At 39.3% G+C, this 18,350-nt stretch overlaps 1 protein-coding gene across 1 annotated transcript in view; it reads left to right on the plus strand.

Moving 5' to 3' along the window:
- MAN1A1 (mannosidase alpha class 1A member 1) overlaps positions 1-18,350 on the plus strand; it is a 157,312-nt gene that overhangs the window by 23,463 nt on the left and 115,499 nt on the right. The window contains exon 2 of the mRNA XM_064447387.1: positions 16,666-16,762. Within this exon, the coding sequence (XP_064303457.1) occupies positions 16,666-16,762 (97 nt within the window). The remainder of the gene's footprint in view (positions 1-16,665; positions 16,763-18,350) is intronic.

An 18,350-nucleotide genomic window follows, 5' to 3' on the forward strand; every position in this document is an offset into this window, starting at 1 on the left:
TTTCTACCTGTCTTAAATAGAATTACCCAAACGCTCGGTTAATGAGCTGTAAACAGTCTGTTCCATACTGTACCTTCTTAGGATGTCAGGAGGTCCACTCCAGCTATTCCCCCATTGGCAGGAGGGAGGACACCCAGGTTCCCCTTCACTGCATAAGTCAGATGCACATAAGACCAGAGTATCAACAGGTTTATTGTCCTGCTCCAAGATGTGTTGCTAATGTGCCCTCGAACACCTGCTTTGTTTCCCCTCATATTCCCTTCTCCCATTTTTCTCTTTCCAAGTTCTTTCCATTTACCATCCTCATCGCTTCCCAATTAAACATCTCAGCCCTGTTTCCCTTTCCCCACTCACCTCAGTTCTCTTGGCTGATTAAGCTAGCACTCCCCTTCTGTTATCTCTAGTGCCCGCCTGCCCTTTCTCCCTGTTGCTGTCTTGTTAGTGGTGCCACAGGACAGGGTGAGCCACCTGCATATACGCTACTTCTCCTGTTATCTGTAGCATCTCGCACTTGTTGGTGTTCTTATCTTGTTAGAGGCACCACCAGCCTGGGCGTGCCATTTGCATGCTACCCTGAAGTACAGGAAGTCTTGTAGTCTGTAATTCTTTGTGGCTGTGCCCCAGAAGTTTGCAGAATAATATAGTTTACATACTCCTCAGTGTTTACATAACTATAGATGTGGCTGGGGATTTCATAAACTCTTTATTTCAGGATAACCACAGCTATTTGCATTGGAGATGAGGAGACTTGGTAGCTGGAAAAGGGTAGACATGGAAAAGGAATCAAGCCCAGAGCTGGATAGAGGAGATTTCTTGTGGAAGAATTTGCGATTTAGTGAAGAAATGTGAGACAAAGGAACAATTTATTTATTTTTTCCAAAAATGTTTCACCCAAAAATAGAATCTTCGGAATTTACAAAATTTGCTCATGGGCAGCCAGTAAACCAGAAACGAAAATTGACAGGACCTGTCAAGCAGGCTGCTGGGGGAAGCTCAGTCCCTGCCTGCTCTGCTCCTCAGCCATCCGCCTGCCTGGGAGGGACTTGTCAAATTAGCTTTCTATCCACAGCAAGTGAAGTTGATGTGGCTTTGTTTTTTTTTGTTAGATTGGTTGGTTTTGGTGGGGCAAGGAGGAGCTGGTTTTCAAACATGGACAGTTGGATTTTCAACAGGGAAATTCTCCACCAACTCTACTCGGCTAGACGCTTTGTAGCTCAGTGACTTGACATAGGTATTATTTTTTTGAAATTATTAGGATGATTTGGATGATTTGTTTTCACTTTTGCCACGTAATTGGGCTTCTCTTTGAAGTATTTCTTAGAAACAGCTGCAGCAAAATCCCTAGATTATTTTGGGTAGTTTAGGCTGAACTGTCCAAAACAGTTTGATGAGAGCAAAGACACTGACTTTTCTGTGTTGTAGTTTAAGTATAACAAATACTTTGGTTAGTCTCCTTTGGGGAACTTCAAATGAAGTGTGGAATCAACAGAGCTGATCTGGGAAAGTTGCGTGGTTTTACAAACCTGCCTGAAAAATGTGAGAGAATTAAAAGAAAGGAGTTGTGTGTGCTGGAAAACAAGTCCCATCCACGGTCTTTCCTTTCTCCAAGCTTGCAGGTCTGTTAACTCTATGGCTGGCTTCCCTGTTGCTGCTCAGGAAGGGACAGAAATTTCAGAGAGTTGCTTGGCTGCATTGTATTACGGAGGAACAACCCATCTTCTGTATTTTTTTTTATGATGCGGTAGGTATTTGTGTGAGGCATCACATATGCTGAGAAGCTGGTAAGTTTAGACAGCAGTGCAAAGCTAGAATTTTTGCCCATTGTGGGAATATGTCTCTACTGCATGGGTGGGGTGGAAGATGTTTCCTCCTAATAAAACTACACTGCATGAAAGTCGTCATGCCATTAGCTGTGTTACAGATGGGGCAAACTGGAATTATGCTCCATTGGTGCTAGGAAATGCAGTATGAATTTTGGGCCACTATGACCATCCACCCTATCAAATCCTTCAGTATCCCATTAAGTTGTCATTGTATCTTCTGGCAATGATTCCTGAGTATTTACCTTTTCAGTAACAAACCTAATGTTTGTGTGTTTCATTTTCTCTTATACAAAAGATGTTCAGGAGGAGCCCTTACCTTCTGTATGCCTTTACCTGTATCTGATTCTCTAACTTTTCAGCCTTTCCATTGAGGAAAATATCTCCATGCCTTTTAATTGAATTCTTTCTGCATCTTCTGTGTCCTCTATTGCCAGGAGGTGATTGGAACAGACCACCAGTATTCATCTTGGCTATTTAGTTGCATATCAGTTTTATGGTTTTCCATTAATTTCCTTGTACAACTGAGCATCTGATTTCTTCTGCCTGTCATGAAAGCATGAGCACAGACATTCTCCATGAGCCTGTGACAGCTCTTCTCAAATCCATGTAGATCTGATGAAATATTAACAGTACTATAATTTGCTATTTCAGTTATAAAGGCTTCTTGCTGAGGATCATTTGGATATATAAGTAAAATACCATGTAAAGCATTAACATGCTATGTATAGCACTGGAAGTGATGCCACCTAAGGGTTAAATTACTTCTAGTACATAAAAGCAGATTTGTATAGATTTTTAAGGTTGTTTTCAAATTGTATCTTTCCACAAAAGAATTCACTGCATATATATACTTTTCAGTGGAAAGGTGTAATTTCGAAGCTGGCATCCTTAAATCCAACTTGAATGAAGGAAATTCTAGATACCAATAGGTACATTTCATGTGTTTGGCATGAGGGCAAGTGTCTTATTACTTTTTTGAAGATGTGTTTATCTGAACTGGAAAGCTAACTTACAAATCTGGTCACTCTTCTGTGACGTGTATACTATGGTAGTAGAATTAAGAAAATTCTGTAAAAAATATAAGGTCTGAGTGTCATGTATTTTGGGAACTTCACCAGCACTGGTTGTGTTAGGATTCACAGGTCACATAATGACATAAATGTTTCAAGAGGAAAACAAATGCCACACAAAGAATGGTAATGTTTAGGTTTACAATATCCATTTTGAATGCTGTGATAAAACTGCTAAAGGGAAGTACACATTTTCTGTTGTGGTGGTTCCTTCACTGTTTGTACAGAGAATGATGAATAATTTACAACAACAAATTTTCACCTCAGAAAATTTGCAACAATACAGCCCATGTTTTCTGGAGATAGTTTGAGGGCTGCAGAAATAAATCTTCCTTAAAACAATTTTCTTCTGAAATCAAATGTGGCCCTGGGTAAGCTGTTTGATCACTCCTGACCAAGATAAGTAGACATAAATGTGAAATGGGCAGAAATCATTAATTTGTACACGACACTGGATCTTCATCACATTTTGCCAGGCTCTGATTATCCTAATTGTTCTTGAATCTTTCTATACTAAGGCTATAAGTAGGTAGCTCTTAACTTCTTATTAGAAATGAGCTGGCAGTGTTTTGCATAGCTAAATTAGTTTATTCAATACAGAAAATACCTTGAAATATTTCTGAAGGCTGGGAAAACCCTTTAAAAACTCATAATTCTAACCTGGAATATTTTAAACAGCCAGTATCTTGTGCTGGAATTTGAGTTGTGTCTTTGTTGTCAGTGGGGAGAAGCAGGTCAACTTGTTTGCTCTGTAAAATTTAGGTAAACGTGTGCAAACCATACTGCATTTAATGGGATTGCAGGATAATTCGGTCTGGAGGTCTGAGGAGGTCCCTGGTCCAGTCCTGCAGCAGCAGGCTCAGTGCCAAGGTCAGACTGGGCTGCTCAGGGCTGTGCCTCATCCAATCTAGAAACCCCCCAGACAGAACCGACACAGCCTCCCTGGGCAGCCTGCCCCTCTGGGCCCCTGGCCCCAGGGCAAAAGCCTTTTCTTCAGGTCCAGCCTGAACCTCTCTTGCTTGGCTCAGCGGATGCCCCTTGTCTCTTTGGCTCTCTCTTCTCAACTACCTCCCTGCAGGTACCAGGGGCTGCTGTCAGCCCTCCCAGAGCTGTTTCTCCCCAGGCTGAGCCAGCCCCATCCTTCAGCCTCTCCTCGCAGGGCAACTGCACCAGCCATGACCAGCTTAGGGGCCCCAGCAAAGACTCACACCAGTTTATTGATATCTTTCCTATATAGGGAGCCCAGAACCGGACACAGTATCTAGACTTGGTCTCCTGAGCACTGAGAACAGGGGGATAATCCCATTCCTTGATGGGCTGTGGTTGGGCTGACTGTGTGCTGCTGGCACGTGCACAGCTCCCTGTGCACCAGAGTCCCAGAGCCTCCCCTGCAGAGCTGCTCCCCAGCCCAGCCCTCCCCAGCCTGTACCATTCATTGCCAGGGATTACGGACTTTGCGTTTGTCCCCGCTGAACTTCATTAAGTTCCCATTGGCCTGTTCCTCCAGCCTGTCTTGGCCCCTGAGAATGGCAGCCCCAACTCCCAGGTGGAATTTCCCTTCCCCACCCCAATTTGGTGTCACCTGTGAACTTGATGAAGTTACACTGCATCACATCCTCCAGGTCACTGATAAAGATGTTATCATTGAGTTGGGGGGAGAAGTTATAAATTATTATCATCTGCGTTTGACCTCTGTGTAACTGGTCTTCAGCTGTTTGGAAATAGTCCAATCTTTTTGCTCTAATTTCTGGCTACTAGGCCAAAGATGCTTCTCTGAGGGCAGCAGTAATGATGCGGACTTAGCCCTTGATCCATGCAGCAACTGTGTACCAGATTAATCTAAGTAAATACTTTTCAGTGAACAGGCTGTCTGGCTTCTGAAAGTGCCGTTTCATCATGGCCACAATAATGAGCTTTAGCAGTGGAGTACTTCAGCTTCTTTAACTGGATGCTGGAGAGGGGAGTGGAAAGGAAGAACTCCTCTGGGGCAGGGGAGGAGGAGAAAAACACAGATGGCAATTAGTGGCACATGGATAAGGATTTGATATGGTCCGGTCTGGCCTCTTGTCAAAACCTGATGGCCTGAGGATGGGGAAAGCATTAATTGCCAGTACGCAGTATTTTGGAAAGCTGCCCTTTCTGTAGCTGCCCTACACTTTGTGAATTCAGTGACAACTCCAGGCTTAGTAAGTTTCTCATTAAATGTTACCTAATAGTTTTTGTAACTGGTTTGTGTTTTTACTTACCGTTATTAGCTACTTAACTAGGTTGGTGATAGTCCCAAACCTACTGATAAGTCGTGCCTCACTGTTTAATTTTTTTCCTTAAGAAAAAAACTACTATGAAAAAAAAATGTTTAAAAATCATTGCTTCAAAAGAATGCAATTAAATAGAAGAAAATACAATTAAAGAAAAATTGTACGTATAAATTCCACCTGAAATTTTGACTTTCAGTGCCAGTCAGGCATTTCTATCAGAACTAAAACTTCTTACCAGCACAGATCTCATCCCTCCCAATTTCTGATATGTGCCCTGGTAGGGAAGCAGGACTGTGGGATGAATGTAGACTCGTTCTGCAAGGGAGAGAAATTCCTGGTGGGTGGTGGTTGTTTTTTTGGTTGTTGTTCCTGTTTGGTTTTTGTTTTGAAAGACATCCTGGATAGGCCTGGACACTTCCCATGTAATGGGGTGGACCAAACTTTGTTACTTATGACTTCAGTGGCAGAGTAAAACTTATAAGTATGGGTGGGGAGATTGTGAGTTCAAAATGTGGGAAAGAAAAATAAACAGGTTCTTTAAATCCATCTTACTTCCTTCTTGTGGATTTTAATTGTGCTCTGAAACTGCAACTTGAATCACCTTGATGTTAATCACTTCATCTGGATGTGTTGTACTGTAGAGCACTGTGCTTATTTTTTTATTTGCATTACCCCTGCTGAGATTGGGAACTTGAGTAGCAGCATGGCTATGCAGTGCCAGGTACCTAACGAACAACTAGGAGATACAGTCCATGCCATGAATAATTTATAGTCCAATTAGAAACAAACCTTATCAAATAACTGTTTAAAGAACAGTAGGAAAAATTAGAGAACAAAAGCATGATTGTATCATGCAGTTGCAGGAGCCTAGCTGTTAACACCATTCAGCCTGGGAGTTCTTGAAAACTGTAGCAAGTCATAAGTAGACTGGGGGGAAAAAATGACACTGAGTGGGATGAGCCTATGTATACCACTATTCTTCATAAGAGTAGTATTTCCACAAATTGCTTTCTTTTTTCTTTCCCTCTTATGACATTAGTCAAATTATGCATGAGCTTCAGAGGCTGCTACTAATTCTGCATAAAATCAAAGAAATGAATTAGTTTTTTATACAACTCTGCAATGCTTTTCTGCTTTAAATGAAAATACTTCAGCTTTCTTTCTGGTTATTGTCAGTAATGAACAATGACTTGAGTTCTTGCACATTACCTTATGATGTGATATGTTTTTCTTTTAATGGATGTTTCACTAACACAAAATCCTGTGTGATTAATGCTAAAAATTAGACATCAGCAACTCCCCTTGAGAAGAAACCAAACATTGGAGCATCACTGATTTGTCCATCAGAGATTTAAAAAAAAAAAATCCAAGCTACTAAAATCATAGATTGTCTGAAGAAACATCATCTACCTCTTAGACTGAAAAATTATTTTCTTATTACTAGTGTATCTGTTAGAGTCCATCTGACTTTTTTTTTCATGTGTTTGAAGAGGACTTAGCTTTGGAGGAATACAGTGGTTTGAGTGACAAGCTGTAGGCTTCAATTTTTTTCTGAAATGCAGATCTTGGTAACAGTTGCTAAGTTGTAAGCTAGGGGCTGCATGGCTTATTCTTTAGACTGTTCTTTTGTTTGTAACTGGATGGCTTGGACGGTTCATTTAAGATTTCCATCTTGTGTACGTATACTGGTGTAAATGGCAACTGAAGCAAGTTGAAAATAGAGCATCTTCAACATTAATGTCATCTATGCTCAATTTCATAATGCTACACTTCAATGCTATATTTTAATTTCTTTTTCCACTGGTGTAGTTACTGAGAACGTGGGGTTGGTTCCTCCACTAGTAACTGAGAGCTGGAGGCTAAAGTTGTTTGACAGCATCTTAACTGATGCTTCCAAGGCAGATGTTTTTGGGAAGAACTCTTAAAATTATTACATAACATACTCAAATCCTAGCATACCTGAGGGGGGAAACAAATACGTAATCCAATTCCCTCAGTTTTAAAGGGAAATGGCGGTTTCTTGCATATCTATCTTGCTTTCTATTCATTGGTTGAAAGACAGCTGAAGTTCAGTGAACGGATCCAAGACTGAGCTAAAACTGTTCTACTCTGGATGGTTTAAGGTGGAATGAACACTGTTATGTTAGGTTTGGGTAACTATATGGGCAAGGCTTTTAAACCACACATTTTTTTTCTTTCCCCAAAACTGATAATCTCATTTGGCTGAAATTAGCCGGACCTTTGGCTTCAGAAAGTGCAAGGTCAGCGCGCTTTGCTGAAAGGGTTATACATTGCTCTTGCCTTCCTAGTTTTTGTTTAGTGAAGGGAAGGGTCTCAGCTAGAATGCCTCTGTGCTGCATCAAATAGTTTGTTTTTCTTATACCCGTGGTGTTGGGATGGCCAGGTAAGAAGGAGGCTGTAGATGTCGGCATGTACCAAGTGATATTAGTATTTGGAGAATGGAGGTGAACTCTGGTCTTGCTTCAAGTTCCTCTGCCTTATCACCCTGTGACTTCTACTAAAACGAACTGCAATAGTTAAAGCGCTATGGCCCAGCTCTCAGGCACTAACTGTAAAGCACTCTGGTGTCTCCAGTTTTTCAGTAAATTAATAATTTTAGAAGTACTTTACTGTTCAGCAAAGAGAGGTATGCCTGACAAATGAGTAAAATGTAGCCTGTTATCATTGAGTAGTTTGGTATGTCATACAATCGTTTTCAAATGAACTCTTTTTTTTGTGCAGACATATCAAAGCATCAGGGCTGCTGTTCTTATTAATTATTTCTTACATGAAATAGTCTCATTTTTCTGGTGTGCTTGTGCATTAAGTAAAATATGCAGTAATAGAATAAGTGTAGAAAATACCTTACATGCAAATTTCCTGTTCTCTTTAGTTACCTTTTAATTAGAATTCTCGTTACAGAATTAATAGGATAATTTATTCCTTTTAAAATGTGTAACAGAATGAAGCACTGTGCAACGTCTGTCCCTGGTTAACAAATGATGCCCAGAACAGCATATGATGAATATTAGTTGGATAGTTTAATACACTACTAAAGAGGCTTACAAGCTACTGTGAGGGGTAGAAAAATATAAGAATAGAAGCTTATCTGTAACTTAACATAACACATGTGGGAATAATACTTAGCATTTCTGTCAGGCTTTCCATTGAGGATTTTGAAGTGCTTTGCAATACAAATGATGAATTAATCCTTAGAATAGTCCTTAATGTTTTTATTTTCCCTCTTAGTTCCCTCTTTTATATGCAGATATTAGATTTTTTATTTTAATTTGTTTTTGAGGGCAAGAAATGAATTATTTGTAGGATCCTGAAATGCTAAAGGAGTAGCAGGAGTTTGCTCACATCTTCCTTTAATACAGAGCGTTAAATACAGAACCAAATAAAATACTTTGTGATACAATGTGCATGTTTAATATGAATGGAGAGTCCTGTAAATCAGTTTGGCTACCTTAGCTCTATTGTAATTTTAATTGTTGTAGGTATTTCCCCCACTTGGTTTGCAGCAATGCCCTGCGCTGTGGGTAGCAGACTCGGATGAACATCTGAGTTTTTCAGAGTTCTTTGTTCCTATCACAATACAAAACGAAGCTGTGAGCTAAATGGCATGTGCCTAAATGTTCCCAAAATCTCTAGCTGCTGCTTAGTGGAAAACAGCAACTGGGAATCGTTGTTACTGACCCATTAACAAATACAGAAGTCTCCATTGGGGGTTTACTTGGCTAAATGGAAGTCCCGTCAGAAAGCAGGAACTCCTCCAGCCTGTGTGTGCTTCAGAGCATGGTTGTCATCCACCTGCTAAATTAGAAACTGTGACACTTTGGCAGTGGCTGTTAAACAAACATTGACAGTGCGTATCTGGCTTTTAACTCAGGATGATGCCATTAGGAAATGAGGTTGTAAACACCAGAAATCTGTCAAGCTCCTGATTTGCAATAATCTTCCTGCTGACAGATAAGTGGTTTTATATACATACATTTATTTATATTTATATATATATATAAAAGAATGTTTATAGTGACAGGATTTATTTTATGTGTCTTGATGGAGAAAAATAAATTTCTGTTGCCAGTAGAGAAAGGGAGTATGTTGTCATTTGTATCTTCTGTCAGATTCAAGGGAAAAAAGTAAACAGTATCCAATGAGATGAACCTTATCTGCGTATTTGAGTTTTCTTTTTTCTTACATATTTGTTTCTGGAATAAGAAATAGTAACTAAAGATTAAGAGCTTATAATAAAATTCTGTCAACTGTAATTACTAATTTTTAATTTGAAATCAAACTCCAGGCACAATGCTATCTACAGAAAACCTGATCTGAATATAAACCAGTTTTATCTTGTTTTCTAGTGAATCTTAGTCTTCAGTCTGGAAGTTAAATCTGAGTTTTTGTTTTATGGAAAGTTGCTTAAAACTAGTGTCATCAGCAGGCTAGCATAACAGCAGACAGTGTAACTGGACAAAAGAGAAGCAGACGTATCACTCTTAATCACATCTGCGTTTCTCCTTAGATAAGGTTATGAGCTAATTAGCAAAGAAGTAACTGCAGTAGAACACCCTGCATCTTTACCTAAAAATTCCCCTACAGAGCAAGTCTGAATAGGGTAAAAAGCTGCAAATACCAGTAAAAATTACTTTTAAAATACAATTTATTTTTTAAAGGCAATTCAAGGCAGTTACTAGTGATCGAAACACTTCCAGATGGAAAAGGCATTGGAATGCGTTATGATTACATATAGAACTGGAAGAAAATATTGAAATAAAAGGTTTGAAGTACTACCAAAGCAATAATAGTGAATAATGACAAAAGTAACAAAGATCATGCTCTGAAACAAGGGAAGTTGTCAAATCTTACAATGTAGTTGTGCTTCATAATACTAAGAAAAGTGTTATGTATGGAGATCTAGAGAAAAATTCACCTATTATTTCATGTTTCCAAGATGCAAACTATTCAAGATAAGATCAATAAACTCAGTTAACTTATATATCTTTAGAAGTGCAATGTTACACTAAATACCATTATGAAGATGATGAAACACAAATGTAATACTTGTTATAACTAAAGTAAAAAAGACAGAATGCATATTGCCAAAAATTACTCACTGTGATAATCAGTAGATTCTGTAAGAGAATATTAAACAGAGCTTTTATATACGCAGCATGATTTTATGAAAATTGATAGTGAATCAGTTGAAGGAGATCAAACAGTTTTTCACAGAGAAATCCTGATTGGTGGCAGGACCTTCAAAGGTACTGATACGTTTACTAGTAACAGATTTGTGCCATGATTGTGAAGTTTTTCAGCTGTACTGCACTTTGGCTGGTACTCGGGAACTGTGAAAACAGTTGAGAATACGTCTTTCAGCAGGTGTTGGGCAAGATGACTTCCAGAGTCCCTTCCAGCCTCAACCCTTATGTGATTCTGATTCACCGAGTCTCATTTAGGTTCAGTTGTTCGTTAACAGTAATGGGAATTGAAAGTAAGGAAGTAGGGCTTTCTAAAGCTTGAGTAGGGCTTTCTAAAGCTTGAGTTTCTACTAGTGGTTAATGTAGTATTGTCATCAGAGCGGAAAAACCAGCTGGGGGGCTGTGTTGTGGTCACAAAGTTTTCTGCACTGGAGATACTGTATAAGTGACACTGTGGTGGGTTCACCCTGGCCAGCAGCCAAGCACCCAGACAGCTGTTGGCCCAACCAGGTGGGCTGGAGGAAAGAACAGGAAGAAAAAAGTGAGAAAACTGGGTTGAGATAAAGACCATATGTTAGCTGAAGGAAGGAGGGGGACAGGGACAAGTGATGCAAAGGCAATCACTCACCACCTCCCACAAGCAGACTGACGCCCATTCTCTGAGCAGTGGCTGCCTTGGAAAACCCCTCCTTTTTCTTCCTCTGCCTCAGTTTCTATTGCTGAACATGATGTTACATGGTAGGCAATATTCCTTTGGCCAGCTGGGGTCAGCCATCCCAGCTGTGTGCCCTCCCAACATCTTGGCCACCCCTGCCATCCTACTTGTCAGGGGGAGTAGGAAAGGGGCACGGGTTGGAAAAAGAGAAAGCCTTGGTGTTGTACAAGCACTGTTCAGCAATAGCCAAATCATTGCAGTGGTATCAAGGTTATTTTAGCCACAAATTCAAAACACCATATGGGCTGCTGCGAAGGATGCTGTCTCCATCCCAGCCAGACCAGTACAGTCATCAATCATGCAAATTGATTTGTACAGGAGAAAAAGTTTAAGTGGAGCATGTATAGAGGTTTCTTACTAATTCTACGGCCTTCTTTCATTTCCCTTGCTGATCCTGTGAAAGAAACAGAAAGGAGAGAAGATTCAGGGGACTAGTGCGAGTGAACATGTAGTTCTGGTAAGGAGATGTTTAAAAGGTGAGAATAACTTAAATGTGTAAAAACTTCAGTGTAAACTGAGAAAGGAGATTATTTAATCTAGCAATGAGAGTTCATTAATGTTTACACAAGCAAACTGTTATGTTTTCTTCAGAGTTTTGGGTTTTCTAACTTGTCTCTTCATTTCTTGTGATTCCAGTACCTTAGTCTTCTGTCTGCCTTCCTTGTCTTGGCATGGCTTAAATGGCTCTGTTCAAGGTCAGGATGGTACTATTTCATGCAATGAAAGTTTTTTTTTCCTTTAATATCCCAGTTCTAGAAGGTGCTTGAATTCTTTTCCCGATGTCCTCTTTGACATCTCCCCAGCTTGTATGTAACTGCTAAAAACAAACCTTATTAAGTTCTTACTGTTTTCACACCACCTGGTACTGCAGGAGTTTGAATCGAAATACCACTATTACTGTGCTGATTCAGCATCGCTCATGTTTTCTGGCAACATCTCGTGCCTGAACTCTTGCGGACTCCTATTTGAATAGAACTGTATTTTGCACATTCCAAGTGGCTCATGTGTCCTCTGTAGACTTTGTGTTAGAGTGCTTTGGAAGATGGCAGTAACTTAAATACCAATGAATAGGAGCTGCATTATCATATTTTGGTGGGCCAGCGTTATAGCTGTAGAAAAGGTCTTTGTTTCTGCTTCTGGAGAACTAATCTGATTTTTTTTTTTCTTCCCCATGTTCAGTGGGCTGAGAAGGATTTTAAAATTGTATTTCAAAATGCTTCCTTGAGAAAGAAATGTGCAGGTCGTCTTGTGCATAATGTCAGAGATTCACCTTTTTTTCCTAAGTGACTTTGCTGATATCAATTACAATAGTACACTTTGTTATTCTTCAACAGAGGTGGGGATAGTATTTTGGCATTTTCTGACTTCCTAAGAAAAAATCAGTGCCCCATTTTTTTCCTAAAGATGTAAAAACAGCCAGCTTACTAGTGAGACAGTGCTAGCTAGTCAAGCCTTCGACTGCTGCTTCTGATTGAGACGGACCTGAGGTAGAGCTCTTTTGGAAACAGACTTTGCTAATGTAGACACAGGGCTTCCCAGTGATCTGTCAGGCTCTTCTAGAGTTTGAGGTTCAATAAATATATCTTAGTAAAACTAGAACAACTGAGGAATGCATCTATGCAAATGAAACTCTTGACTACTGACATATTGGAGTACTAATAAGGAATTATTTGAAAGTAGTCGGATGAAATAATTTTATTAGTTACACTGTAGAGGAATTTGAGAGTATCTGGAATCATCTGGTCAAAAGCTATTAGAATTTCATCATTAGGAATTTCTCTTTTTAACAGGATCCATAATGTTTTGCTGAAATACAGATGTTCTCAGTAACTGTGATCTTTATTTAGACATTTCAAGCGATCAGCATTGTACAAGTAGTTAGAGACGTGGTCAGAAGGGCCTTTGTGAATTAAAAAAATCTGGACATACTGACTTGGGGATGTCTCATGCAAACAGAAAGGTGAAGACTGCAAAGATAGGTGGATTTCTCCAAAACACTGCTAAAATTCATTCTTGAATTACCAGCGCTAGGAGTTTCACCTGAGCAAAGGCTTAATTAGCAGTGGGCTGGGTCTAATCAAACTGATACTCAATATTTTAGAACTTTTTTACTTTTATGTAGAAAATAAAGCTATTAACAAATAAGAATTTCATTTAGTGGGAAACTTAATACAGTTTGTAATTTCCACAGGGGGAAAAGCATGTAGAGTACTTCTGATGCATTGAATTCTAGAAATTGAGACTTCTTGTTAGTTTAGAAGCACAAACTCACTTCTCCAGCAGGCAGTGTTGATTAAGGTGTGGTTTTCAGCCTACCATGTCTATCGGATATTTGCATAGTAAGTACAGTAACACTGACTCCTAGTAACTTTGCTAAATAGCCATTCATGTTTGTGTCTACTTGGAATAGCTCCTGTCCTTTTGAAACACTAGAGGGCTCGCTGACTGCTTTTGGAGTTGCATTTTGCTTTCGGTGTTATGTCCATAAGCTTCCAAATTCCTAAAGCAAGGATGTTCCAAGGGTGCATTTCCTTGGGAAGAAACTTACTTATTAAGCCTGGTGTTTTTTCTAAATCTAGACTTTCTGGAAAAGTTTTAATTTAAAGCTTTGATTAGCCTGAACAGATTAATTAAATCTCATGCTCAGTAGATTCTAGTGGGTTTTTTTTTCTCACTGAAATATTTCTTAATATTTTGGTGGTTTGGGTTTTTTGGGGTGGTTCCCCCCCTCCCCCCCCCCCCTTTACTGGTTTTGTCTGCTTGGCTTTTTTGATTCATGCATTAATATTTCCCAAGAAGCAGTTAGACAAATGTTCCTGAGTAGTTAGACTCAGCAAAATGGGAGAACGTTTTGGAAAACAAACAAACAAACAAGAGTTGTTTATTAACATAATTATTATTGGAAGGTAGTGTCTAGTGTGTGGGTTAGCTTCCTGTCTTACTATCTAGGGGCTGACTAACAATAAGGTAATTGGAGTGGTGGTTCTTAACAGAAGTTAAGAACACGCACATGCATTTACGACGTTAATATGATGAAAATGTCAATCAGTTGGAAAAAACCTAAAGGCAACTGAGTATAGATGGGACATCTTGTAGCGCTGTGCACTTTGTGACTGTTTGATTGAAGTGATCTGGGTTTGGAGCTGTCTTTCTGCCTTTTCTACTTGGTAACTCTGATACTCATGGCAATCTGACTTGGGGAATAAGGCAGGACAAAAATGATCCTCAAAACAAAAATTTTACTTGCAAGAGTTTGTTTCCTGAACTGACTTGGAGCAGAGGTAGATGAGTACTGCATCTCTTATGCAAGAGAAGGAGTAGGGATGTGCTAGGAGAACAAGGAGGGGAAAAGGGAAGGGCCATGGCAGTACTGGCTTGAGCAATTTTAATTTTGTTATACTACCACATCTTTAGGCACTTTGATTCAGACCACTTAATTACAACTGTGATTTAAAAAAAAAAAATCCCTTCTGTGTGGTGTTCCCAGGTTAAGATTAAATAAATTAAAAGATTCTGATGTGATTTTATGAGAAAATAAGTTTGACAAAACATAGCAAATGTCAGGTTCAGTGCAGGGCAGGATTTAGCCTGCTGAACTTGTATCTAAAGCTGAGCTTGCACAGGTCTGACACATGACCACAGGACAGAATAAATCTTTCTTGTATAATACACAAAATTACTGGAAACCTTCAATTGGTAAATTAGAAAATATGCTGTGGCCAAATGATTGGTTTCATATGATCTTGATCCCTGTAGCCAGGGATTGGGAATGCCCCATAGACATGATGTCTACCACTTAGCTGCCTCTTACCAGTCCTGTACAAAATACCCTCCCTGTCCTTGGGGAGCTCCTAAGCCATTTCACAATGAAGTTGATCAAGGGACACTGCTCCTGCCATCCAGCATGTCACTGCCATCTGTGGCCAAAGGGCATTTCCACACAGCCTCTTACTCACTGCTTTTCAGCTGAGATCTGACACCAAGCTAACCCTGTGGTTGAAAATGGTCATGTATTAAATGCAGATACCAAATTTTGCATGCGTGAAGCTGGACCTGTAAGGGCTCTAGAGTAAATTAACATCCCTGAATTTTCCTGCAGGACAGATGCGCGATCGTGCTTGTGTATATAGCAAAGAAGCACATATTCTTACAAGTGTAGCAGTACTCCAGAAAATCTGTTGTCATTTATGCAGATTTCTAGTTGGCATAGAGAAATTATGTGATTTGAGCAAAGGAAAAAGAAAGTACAGGTTTACTATTGTTACCGAGTCCCAAGGCTGTTGCTTTTAAATTTAGGTTTATAACTGTTATTAAACAGAATTATCCTTGACACACATGGCCTCAAGAAGAGGTCTGAAAGCAAGGGCAGAGCAGTGTGTCAGCTGGCAGCCTGAAGCAGTATCTTTGAAAAGGTCTGAAATTGTCACTTTTTTGTCTAGAAGATGACCTTTGGCATTCCCAGCACTGCTCTGCCTTCTGGAAGAGGGGAGGAGGAACAATGTGAAGGCAAAATCTTTCCTTCTGTTACATAAAGTCAAGCTGCTTGTGGTGGCCCTTAAAATAGTACTGTTCCTGAGCAGGCATTAAATGTGGTGGTTGGTAAAGGGAGGTGTTGGGCCTGCTGCAGTAGCAGTGGTTCTTCACCAGGCCTGCAGAGCTGTGTGCGTTGTCCTTGCTGCATGCTTGGGGAGGGACAGGTGGGCTCCTGGCCGTGCACCTGGACCACCCCCAGAAAGGACATTTTGGGCTAGGTCTGGCTGATTGTGGTGGTAGACAGCATGAAGGGTCCTTTAGTCAATCCGCTGTCCTGGCTTCTGATGTGGATGTCCTCTGCTCTTAGCCCAGAGCTGCTGTGCTGGGTTCCCCAAGACAGTTTCCCAAAGTAGTATTTATTTGTGGTGCACCTCTTTATGCAAAACATGTTTTTATAATGATACGTTTAGTTGTAAATGTTTTTGGCTCTTTGTGCAAAATGACATGTGAAAATAGCTACAGATGTTTACAGTAGCATTTATAGTCATAAAGGATTATATCATAATAACCTGAAAATCTCTCCTAGGTGTTCTGCCTGCCCACTTTAGCTTCCGTCTTCTGTTAATAGCCATAGACAGTTTGAACCAGCTAGTTTTATGCCAAAATCTGAAAACTACTGTGAACTTAATTTTGACCTTAAAAGTTCCTGCTCTAGGAGAAAAAAACTTCTTTAAAAATGTCTAGTTCCCTCAGTTTGAGGTATAGGCTTAAGGGAAATAACTGATATATATATATCTATATATCAGTATATCATTGTATATATACACAATAATATGTAACAAATTTTCTTCCTAAAAATAAATAATTTTTGAGTGTCTTGATCATAAGCGTGCAGATAACGGTAGAGGTGGATGGGACAGACATGGATTTCTTAGGAAACCATCCCACTGCCACCCGGAAAACAGCACCACTGTTATTCTGTACTGAGTATTTCATAGTTCTAATGCATACAGCATGAATTTAATTAAGCATTGAATTAAATATGTTTAGTATTCTCAAGTCAGTATTTGCTGTGGCTTCTTGCTAAATCAACATTATAATCCTGCTTTCGTTTCCCTACAGATGATGAAACATGCCTGGGATAATTATAAGCGGTACGCATGGGGATTAAATGAACTGAAACCCATATCTAAGCAAGGACATTCAAGCAATTTATTTGGTGAGTAGAGTGTATTTTTGTGCTTAGTGACGTTAACATAAAACAGTAAATCAGCTGAAAAGCTTATAGGTGATAAACCTGTTCTTTCTACTCTCTGTCATGCAGTGTGGTGTTTCTTGCTTATGTATAAAAAGTAACAGTAAATGAAGGTGATGCTTTCTATGACTTTTATAGATTCTATTCTGAATGAGAATAAATGAAGCATGTCATTGCTGCATGATGAAGATGTAGTTTTGTTGCATTAAATATTGCCCTGCCTAAACTTTTCCTATGAAGTGGAACTCATTGATGCCACATTCAATAAGCAGGAAACAAAAACTATAAGGCGGTGGGTGGTGGCGGGGGGGAGGAATAAATCCTGTACAAGGGACAGAAGGTACTGTCTACAGTCAAGGAGGTAGCTGAAGCTGTCTACAGTTCCCAGGAATTTATTTCCATTCCTTAAAAAAAACCTTGTTAATCTGTATCAGTCAGGCTGCCTTATCAGACTTTCTCTTTAATGAATATGACTGTTATTTGCACATCTAAATGTTGCGCAGGATGTGCTTAAATAACGCCCAAGTTGTTATCAGTGTAGAACAAATATGGGGCTGAAAAGTTCTAGTAGGAGAGGCACACTGCAGAAATCCAGCGGAATGAGCCAAGTCTTTTTTCAGTGTCCAAGTAGGACACAGGCCTGGATAAATAGCAGCTGAAGAGCAACAGCGTTCTGAGGAAGTGTGCGAAAGCAGTCTGATGAACTGTCATCATCTTCAGTTTTGCAGGAAAATTAAGAACTAAACTGTTTGACAGCAATCTTTGTATTCAAATAGCTTCTGTTTTCCAAACAGAAAGCTGAAAAATGAACTTATTTCTATAGCTAAGACAAAATCAATGCATTATTTTGATTTTAACAGGAACTTATTCTGTCAAATGTTTGGAAAAGATAGTTTGAAGTGGAAACAGTTCCTAAAACAGCCTAAATAGAGCACTTATCAAATCCTTAACTGTATTCAGAAGTTGCTAAGAGACAGCAGTTGTGATTATAAAAATAATTTTGAAAATACAGCATCTATATTGATCTTGCTGCACTGCTTGTCTACCCAAGGTAACATCAAAAATGGTACTAGGTAATTGTTATATAGTTAGTTATTGGACTTTAAGCAGGAATTGGGTGCTTGAAACCGAAGTACTTTGGGTGAAATTCAGGATGATGTCAAGCTTCTGTTTTGTTCTCTTTTCTTGAAAACTAAAATTTTTTATTTTCTTCATTCAGATGACTGATAGTTGTGCAATTTAATATCATATTTAACAACTACTTAATGCAATTCTGTTTTCTTTATTTTCTTGGAGGACAACAAAACGGCACTTGATGTCTCAAAAAATTAAAATGCTTAATCTAGTTTCATTTGGAATCAGAAGTGGTGTAAAAATTTGAGGTTTAAGTTCTTAATGATATTGCATGTAATAGCAGAAAAAGCTGCAGGTATATTGACTTCTGAAATTCTTAAGCAGGAGTTCTGTGGATGTTGCATTAGAATAAGTCACTGCAAGCACTCTTCAGTGTGAAACAGGACAAGTGTTGAATCTGAAAATAAAACTGCATTTA

This window comes from Phalacrocorax carbo, chromosome 3 (assembly GCF_963921805.1).
Source record: "Phalacrocorax carbo chromosome 3, bPhaCar2.1, whole genome shotgun sequence".
Taxonomy (NCBI): domain Eukaryota; kingdom Metazoa; phylum Chordata; class Aves; order Suliformes; family Phalacrocoracidae; genus Phalacrocorax; species Phalacrocorax carbo.